Source organism: Eptatretus burgeri, chromosome 1 (assembly GCF_056783735.1).
Source record: "Eptatretus burgeri isolate ZD-2024b chromosome 1, Ebu_testis_v1, whole genome shotgun sequence".
Taxonomy (NCBI): Eukaryota; Metazoa; Chordata; class Myxini; order Myxiniformes; family Myxinidae; genus Eptatretus; species Eptatretus burgeri.
The window spans coordinates 107,368,402-107,378,520 of NC_140961.1; the positions used below are offsets into that span (position 1 = coordinate 107,368,402).

General features: G+C 39.4%; 1 protein-coding gene across 6 annotated transcripts in view; it reads right to left on the minus strand.

Moving 5' to 3' along the window:
* Positions 1 to 10,119, minus strand: part of LOC147035139 (myelin transcription factor 1-like protein) — a 731,493-nt gene that overhangs the window by 100,191 nt on the left and 621,183 nt on the right. For all 6 annotated transcript variants that reach the window (XM_085894260.1, XM_085894272.1, XM_085894282.1 and 3 more), the window contains exon 14: positions 5,503 to 5,768. In XM_085894260.1, coding sequence (XP_085750386.1) covers positions 5,503 to 5,768 — 266 coding nt within the window. The remainder of the gene's footprint in view (positions 1 to 5,502; positions 5,769 to 10,119) is intronic.

Genomic DNA, 10,119 nt, shown 5'->3' on the forward strand with positions numbered 1-10,119 from the left:
TCAGCAGAGACTGGGGCACTTGTCAGGATAGAAGTGAAAATGGATGGAGCAAAATACATAAAAATCTGAGAGGAAAACCTGCTGCCCTCTGCACAAAAGCTGAAATTGGGATGGAAGTTCATCTTTCAGCATGACAACTATTTGGAGCACACAGCCACAGCTACACTGCAGTGGCTAAGGAACAAAAAGAAAAATGTCCTTGAGTGGCCAATTCAGAGCCCTGACCTAAATCCAATCGAAAATCTGTGGCATGACTTGAAGATTGCTGAGCACCAATGCTGCCCATGCAACTTCACTGAGGTTGAACAGTTTTGTACGGATGAATGGGGAAATATTTCCCAATCAAGGTGTACAAAGTTGTTAGAGACATATCACAGCTGTAAATGCTGTCAAAGGTGCTTCCACCAAGCATTAACTCAGGGGGGTGACACTTATCCAACTAAGATATTGTAGTTTTACATTATTAATTAATTATCTGAAATTTGTAGAATTTGTTTTTCACTTGGAAGTTGTGGGTTATGATCCGTAAATAAAGGTGGAAAAAGTCTGATATAATGCAATTTAATTCCAGGTTATAAGGCAACAAAATGGGGAAAAATTTGAAATGGGGTGTAGACTTTCTATCGGCACTGTATACAGGAGGAGATATAGTTTGATAAGACACTACAGAGGTAGTGCACTTGTCTTTGATCTGTCTCGTCTTGGTTTGATTCTCGATCTGACTATGAACTTAGATTGGTGCCTTGCAGGCAAGGTGTTTTGTCACAAAGTAAGTTGTCCCTCATGAACATCAAGTTGAGTGTCCCATCTGCGAGCATTACTTGATGGACATTAAAGATCCCAAAGGGTTCTTCCATCGAGGTAGGGGAGTTCTTTACCAGTACCCTGACTAACTTCCAAAATTCCTCCTCAAATCACCTTAAGTGGAACATCAAGCCTGCCCAGCCATTGCAATAGACAGGAAAAAACATTACATGGATGACCCCAGAAGAAGGTGAGACTAATTGGGGCCATGAAAGAAGTGGTAGTCATGATATACAGGAATAGGCCTATCCTGATTTATACTGTTGTATCCATATTATCTATTTACTCAAGTTATTTGATTAACCCAATGTCTGCATTTCACTCTTTACCTCTGCTGCCAAAGTTGGATGGAGGCTATGTTTTCAACCCATGTCTGTCTGTCTGTAAGACTGTTTGTCTGTCTGGCTATCTGTAAAAATGATATCTAAAAAAAAAGTTATGGATGGATTCGGAGGAACTTTGGTGGCAACTTTGAATGTGTGACAAGGACGAATTGAGAATGGATTCAAGGGGAATTTGGTGGAAACGTTGGGTGTGTGACAAGGACGAATTGAGTAGATTTTTGTTCAGGTCCGAATCCAGATCCAGCCTTTCAGTGGGATACAAAACGTAAACTGTTCAGCCTGATGGAGGTATGCACTCTACTGAGTACCGTTCTAGTTTTATATTTCACTTGATTTAATAATAATTGATTAAATCACATTCAACATGCATATTAGATTATAGGCAGGAGATGAATATTAATTGGAGGGATCTTGCAGACCTGGTTCAAGGGCAGTTTTCACTAATGTACACAGTTTCGTCTGCGATGCATTTGCTGTCAATCTTTGCATCAAGTTCAACTTACAGTGACAACTTTACCAGTGTGTGAAAGTGTGAAGGACGTGTCGTGGTCTTGCGAATGACTTGGAAATTGTGCTTCTGCAGGTGACTGCTCTGAATATCCACCATTTTAGCACCTCAATGTGCATCACAGTTATTAAATACACACACACACACACTTCATAAAGAGCTTTGCGAACACCATTGTTGTGGATTTTTAGTGAGTGGGCTATGAAAATAGTCTTGCCCCACACCTTTCCCTCCAGGGACATCTTGTCTCACTTTATTCTATCTGTAAAGCCCAAATTACAAACACCATTGATATTATTGAGCGTGACATTTAAATTCAACTCGACCAGAATCCAAAGGTAATACATTATTGCAAATAAATGATGAAAGCATTTTAAAATCAAGGGTCAAAGCATCTTTAACACTTCCTTGTGAAACTTTTGTCTGTCATTATAAAGCACACATCGTCATCGAGTTTTAAACCATATTATTTACACAATTTTATACGAATTACCAGGAATGTATTAACGCTAGTGATAAAACAAAACATCTCAATATCATATCACACAGATGTACATGGGATGTCCACATCGGACAGCATCTGCTACGTGGGTATGCTGTTATTTTAACATTCATGCATGATGTGCATCTGTGCAACATCTAGTTGGGATTGCTAAATTAGCATACACTTTATAGATCTATGAACAAAACAGATGGTCAATCCATATAAGGTTACTATTCCATAACATACTGAAAAAGTTTAGCAAAACATATTTAAAATTCCCTTTTTTACCTTGTGAAAAAAAATGAAAATAAGTTGCCAGATAGATATAATCTATTGATAATTCCAGCAATCTGTGTGTGTGTGTGTGTGTCTGTGTGTGTGTGTGGCCGCTGTTTCTCGACAACCTCTGGTCCAATCTAATTGAAACTTGCCAGGTATATTGCTGGGGACCTGAGGATGTGCCTTTTCAAGGTTTGATATTAATCGGACAAGTGCTTCCCATGTTATGGCCATTTATTGACCAACCAATGGGAAGACACGTTGTTGCGTGGGCGTGGCCGATGGGGAAGGGAAGCACAGCCACGTTCCTCATTACGGGTTACAACGTACGGGCTTCCGGAGAGTGATGACTTCGTGAATTCTAATAATTTCTCGATTTCTTATGCGCATTTATAGATAAACACAACGCCCAAGTTATGATCGTTTTCATATTAGATGGTGTATAAATTTCGGGAACATGAGAGTGCTGGTATGCTCCGAACCAGGAAGTAAATTTTTTCTCTCTCTTCTCTTCTCTTTGTTTTTCCTTGCCACGACATTGCGAAAAGGTAAAATACGTTGGCGCTAATTGAATAATTGGGTATTAAAAATAAATTGCGAATAATATCGAACTTCCGGGTCACGCACATGAGAGCGAAGAAACGGCCTGTGTGGTTTATTTATTTATTATTATTATTATTATTATTATTATTATTATTATTATTATTATTATTATTTTTTTTTTTTAGGGGCACGTACTAGTACTTACAAATTAAACAACATCTTCATCATCATCAACAACAATGTACCATATACTGTCACCACAGTTTATTTCGGGGATGCCTTCCTGAAAAGTGTGATGAACATCGAAACGACGTAAATCAAAGCAATTATCTTAATAATAATTGATGGAATAAGCGAGGTATGCGTTCCAAACTTCGCTACTTCACGTATTATATTTCGCTTTTTACCTATGATATTAAACTTTTTTTTTGATTAATGATAGTTATATTCAAGTACACATATGTATAAATAAATAAAAAAACATAACAAATACCAGACATTTAAATAAAAATAAACCTCTTCAGGAAGTGGTCAAATTTCGTAGTACCTCTTCTTCATCCTCCTTCAATGAGTGGTGGTATCTTTAATAGATCGTGTGCACCGGAGGCGAACTTAATAAGCTGGCAACATTAACTGCATGTTCACCAGCATTCATCCAGTGACCAATATCTAATTTCACTTCTGATGTCAACAGTACAGTGCATTTATTTATGTGTGATGCAAAGTACGGTCGTCTGCTTGGCGATTTTGCGATCTCCCGAGTTGGTACCTTAGCGATGTAGTCTGGCATCTTTATCAGTCTTATAAGTTCTGAAAATACTCGAGAATAAAAGATGTGGCTTTTAAAGTGACGTAAGTGTGAGTTGAGGTGACAGATCTGGTAATGGTACTTGTAACGTGACAACGTATTTACGAAATGATGTAAAAAGGGGCAACGTAAACCAGGATATTACTGTACTCTTTACAGAGTCTCAGCTAGGCCGAGGCGGTCTCTAAGCAAGGGTTATGCCGGATGGTTTGCCATTGCCGTCCCAGCATTCAGTCATGGCAGGAATTTGGAATTTGTTGAGGGTGCTGCCGATAACTCGTCTACTCTTCCCGAAAGAAACCGAGGGATCTTTAACATCATTCACCAATGACAAGTGGTGGCAGACGGGATGCCTAGTTTAACGTCTATCCAAGCGACAGCACACAAATTCATGGATTGCACCACCTGCAAGACATCACGATGACAGTTTATAGCTAGGCCGAGATTTGAACTCAGGCTAGACAGCTCAGAGGCAAGAGTGCATACCTCTAGGCAATCCGGCGAGGACTCTTAAACAGTACACCCAAATAAAAAAATTATCCAATTAAAATGACATGGGATTGACAAAACATTCATTCTATTGTGAAAGGCAATAACTTGTGTTCTTTGTCTTTTTTTGAACAAGATTTGTGTTCTTTGAACAAATTGATCTTTAATTGATCGAGAAGAGTGAACCTTGTTGTGAACAAATTTTCATTACTTCTTTGTATTTGGTGAATTTTAGCATAACTTGTAATCAAGAACATGACCAGACTGAAACATTGCACTTTGGCATAAAAAAAAAAACATTTCTGATGGCCTTGGTGGCAGAGCAAGAACAATGCGGCATTTTTTTTTGTATGGGCAACAAAGATGAAAAAGTTTACTTTTATCAGACGAATATGAATGACTCTTTCCATAAAATGTAACATTTTCACGAAATATCCTTAATAACTCATACATTTATGTTAATGTCTCGAGATATTCAAATGCTTGAACATTGATAATAAGAACGAGCATGCGGCAGGACAAGGCGAGTGTTGCATTCCTTTCACGATCGTTATTTGTTAAAGGAAATCAAAATGAATGATCGATAAGCCAAGCACTGCATGCATTAGGAGGAAGCCAACAAACTCATCATCTTTGTGATCACCCTTGAAGGATAAACCTGCAATGGTTTGGTAACTGTTGGAAAATTGACATAAATAAGACTTTGCACAAATATTGGACCTTCAATCCACCTATACCGTTGATGGCAAGGTGGGAATTAATCCTACATTAAGATGAATTGTAGATGCCACCTTTGGGTGACCTTTAAACGAAGGATAAGTGTAAAAACATAAATATTCTGGAAGCGGATAGCTCGTGCTTCGAGCCATAATTTCTCCCTGTTGCAGGATCTCAAATTACAACCTAAATGATTTCCACTGTTTTGCATGCTCTGAAGGCTGGCTAGGGATTTATGAATGGTTTTTCATGTACTGCTTTTGGAGTAACGTACTTCTGTGTTCTTCCTGCAAAGCCATGAGCTTTGTTTTTTACTCGTGTCTATTCGTTGCATCATTGTGGAGTGAATGTACATTTTGACAATAGTATGGAACAATTATTTTTTTAATACTGAACGGGCATTCCATACTTTAGATTATTTGAGTACAGACTGTACTCAAGTATTGTTACTCCATGCTTCAACACTGCCATTCTCATCATCTATACCACTTGAGCTACCTTTTAGCTTAGCCTACCACTGTCGCACCTGGCCTGGCGGGAGCTCCTGTCCACGATTGAAGAGTGGCTGTGGCGATTCCCAACAACGTGTTGACAGGTTGATGATGGCCGTAGCAGCCATGTGTGCAGCTTCGTCATCGTGGATGTAGTCGAAGCTTGCTGGTTGACTGCAGCTTGGAGGGTATCCACTGTCCGCTGGGCTGCATGATGACAGCGGCTTTGCGTAGTGCTCTCCTCCACAAGCTACGGGAGTAGGCCCAGTCGAGGGCTGCTCAGCCTTCACGGAGACCAGGGCTGCAAGAGTAGACATAGGAGAGAATAAACTTATATGAGGGCATTGGCGCGGTGACAACAACAACGGCAGAGACTCAAGCTATACCGCGATTCTCACAACACATCTAAGAATAGGAGGCACTGGGATTGCTCAGTGATGTCATTGGAGATCCAGGTGGTCATGAATCCTAATCTCAACTGTCACTGCTTGAGTGGAAACTGGCTAGCTTTCTGCCGAAACTTCTAGACAGCATCAGCTGTTCCCATGTAGCTCAAAGGACTCTGTGGGAAACCATCACGACAATATATGATGCACAGCCAGGGGTGATGTCCTGCTGAAAAAAATGCTAAAACGACGATTGCCCTGGCAGCTTTTTGCAGCCTGCTCGTCATTAATATACACTTTTGCTAATAGATCAAAAGAGGCTGCTTATTGAATTATAATTTAGAAAATTGGCTTTTCAAGTGCTGCAAAGTCGATTTTTGGACAATTTCAAACCCCCTCATCAGCATCATTCATCCACATTAAAATAAAGAAAAAAAAACTCCACATAATATGGTTTAGCATTTGCATTACATTTGCAATATATGATCCAAACTGTCCTCCGATTTTCAATCTGGCTTTCATTTATCCACTGATAAAACAGAGAAAGTGCAAAATAGTTAACTGTGAAATTAAGCAAATGACTTCCTCTACTCCATTGTGAAAAAACCCCCACAAGTTAAGAACTTCCTGCCACATGATGATTATCATCATGAGTTATTTGTCTCCTTCTGATGGGACTCTCCATGGTTGTTTATATTAAAAATCAAACGATTACAAGTGTTTCCATGAACAGTCTGTGATTTCTACATGGTGGCTATATCTCTGACTCAACAGGTTCCTGTAAGTGGCCTTGACTCATGTAGTTGAGATAAAAAAAAAAACATTTAAGCATGTTGTCAAGTCTTTTTAGCCATACTTCATTACAATTATTAATGCAAGTTGCAAAAGAATCAATAAAACCTCTGTTACAGTGGCAACAAAAGATATACAATTTTGCTTTTATTTCAGAAATTTCTTGTGAAAGACCATTTGTCATATTGAGACGTTAATAATATTATGGGTCCTAGTTAGGTGAATGTACAGAAGTAAGGCTCAATGCTGCATGTAAGGTTGCTGCTGAAGAAGTAACCACTTGTCTTGTTGTCAACAGGAATTGCGTAAACGTTCTGGCACAGAGTGCTCCAAAATTCAGAGGATGCACTTAATCTGAGAAGAATATCCTTTTCACCACCAACAGTCAAGTCACCAGCAGGAGCCTGATTATAGTCATTTTTGAGGTACTGAGGCATTGCAGTGGCCAAAGTGTACTTGGCAGCTTGAAGCTCTTGTTCTCCAATCGCAAGCACTCCTGGTCAGCAATTGACGAGGCTGACAATAAGCATAGCTGGGGATCTATGCTTGCAGACGGACTTGAATGTATCCGTGATATTCTCATAAAACTGAAATGCTAATGTGTAGAAACTCATAGTGCTGTGACAACTTGGAAGAAATGACTCTTTGCTTTAATGATGGTTATAATTTAAGATCTCTCATTGTTAATGGCAGGAGCTTGATAGATTTTAACATGTGAACATGTTTCACCTTCTCATCTGAACTGGAATCCTCAGTTCAAATCCCATATGTAGTGTTGATTTTGATTTCTAATGTCCTTGCATTTCATGTAAAATCCTCTGATTTCTCCTGATGTGTTTATGTTTAAGTACAAGTTCATCCATGAGCCTTAGGCACTGTTGTTAGGAGGGGTCTAGGGGGGAGGGGGGGACGACAACAATGAAAGCCTTTTAATTATGTACACATGGTACGGAAGCGTGGTTCCCAGTTTATAACTGGTCCACATAAAGTGAGAGGTTTGAGGGTCTTGTGTATGCATCTACAGCTTCTATAATGGCACTAATTATCCCCACCTTATTATGGGATCAGCTGGGGAATGTTTTTGAGTCATATTTCACGACTGCCTGGCTAGGCCTGAAATTCAACTAAATGTGGCAGGACTTTGGAATCTGTTCACAGTGCCAGCAATAACTCACCACCCCATTCATTAAAAACACCTTGTGGGTCTTTAGCATCCACCAACTAATGTAAACATTTTGGACACCCAGCTTCAGTTCTCCTGAGGCAAGGCACAGTTTGCGATGCAACACACCCCTTGAGAAGCACCAGTCTGACAGTTTATAGTCAGATTGTCTCAAACCCAGTCTAGACAGATGAAGGTAAGTGCACTACCTGTGCATCATCTTGGCAGACTGTGCAGTCTTGCTATAGATTCCTAAATTTTATATACGACTTGGTCCCCAACCTGCGGCCCATGGGCCGCAAGCGGTCCACGGAGCCCTATACTGCGGCCCACGACGACTTTCAAATCAAAAAACATTTCCATGTAGAAATTTTAAACGGGTTTACAATGCCACTGCCGGCCACTGCCGGCCAGCGCCATGACCTGAAAAGCCTTACACAATGCCGCTGCCAGCCACTGCCACTTACCGCCAGGAGGAATCAAATCAATTTGATTTTACCTTCCGGCATCTTGCGGCAGTATTTAAAATTAATTGCACCCCAAACGGAAATTTGTTCAGAATTACAGTGCGTGAACAATCGATCGATTGAATACATATAAAATTTATTAATTAAAAAAGCAATACTCCAATAAACCCCAAACGTTGTATCGATTTCTCAACACAAACGCTGTGTGACAGTATCAAGTTTCTCAATAAAATGTATCAATTTTTTTCTGGCTCCCAACATCCTTGGGAGTAGTGAATGCGGCCCATGAGATCAAAAGGTTGGGGACCACTGTATATAGAGTGTCTTGTTTAATTCGTAAATATTTTTAGTTCGAACAGTTTTGTTTCAATAATCGGCCAATTTTGGAAGTAAGAAGCCTAATAACATTGTACAAGGAGACAAATAAATAGGTATGTGTTTGTTCAACAGGTGAACAGGGGGTAGTTAGTGAGGGTGTTTAATATATCAGTAGCTTCGCGAAGATCAGTCCTGCAGCTTTAGAGCTGGGATAGCAGTGTCTTTTAATATGAATGAGAATTATTTGAATCCTGTGCATTTGAATTGTTTTGAGGATTGTAGTAACCTAGCATTAGAGTTAGAAGCTGGCATATGCTTTGTATAAAAAAGAACATCAATGTCAGCAATAAACCTGGGTTTTTATGTTACAGTCATACACAGACAATGAGCAAATACAGCTTATTTTTTCTCGTGACTCTTCAATTGCATTGTTTTGTCAATATTTACCATTTATATTACTTGAGTAATGAGAATGGCACTCGTAGAGCGCATAGTCTTGCCTCACACATTCATTCTGAACAAAAATAGCATCGTTCAGTGAACACGCTACTATTATGGCTCTCTGCTGTTTTGGCCTATACACCTATATCATCCATGCACCATCCCTGTCATGTCACATAATTTCTTGGCATGGTTATGGATGTCATCAATTTAATTCTTCACTCACATTGGGTCATTAATCAGGTATATGAAGTCTCATATTTCTTGGATAAAGATTTTCAAGCAATTATGGCTGGACTACCACATCTATAATGACAACGTTATCAACTACGTATGTCCAATTTATTTTCCTTTAATTCAATAAGGCTGCCAAACCATGTCACAGACGACGTCATCGTTATCACCCCACAGTATATACCCCATGGGGAGTTGACGACATATGCCAAGTTTCAATATTTTTCGTTGAGCGGTTTCAGAGAAAATGATGTCCATATTTTTTCCTTTAATCCAACATGGCTGCCATACCATGTGACCTATGACATCAGAGCTATCAATGAAATATTCTCCATGGGGAGTTCCTACTGTTTTTTAAAGTTTTGCATCAATCGAGAAGCAGTTGCAAAGAAAATGTATTTTACAGTTAAAATATATAGATGTGGACACATACACACAGACAGACAGACACACAGACATGGACGTTGTAATGGTCTTGAATCCGCTTTGGAGCGAGACGAATAAACCTCCCCCTGTTTGTTCATCCATTTGGAAGTAACATTGCCACAATGTCCACGATGTTTGAAACAAGGCATGTCACATTAAATAACTTGTATGAAATAACTTAATCGATTTCCATGCCACATCGCTGTATTAACAATAATCTCCAATCTTGTTCAACACACACCAGGATATAATGTACTTCAATAGAGCCTCGTGAACTTTTGTGTTTTTGGGGTGTAATAAGCTTCAATAGCAGCAGAGACTGCTGACAGGCAGTGCGATATTAAATCGTGAAGACAAACTTATAATGAATCCTTCCATGGGAGAGGGGAGGGAGGAATCTCTGTGTGTGTATATATATATATATAT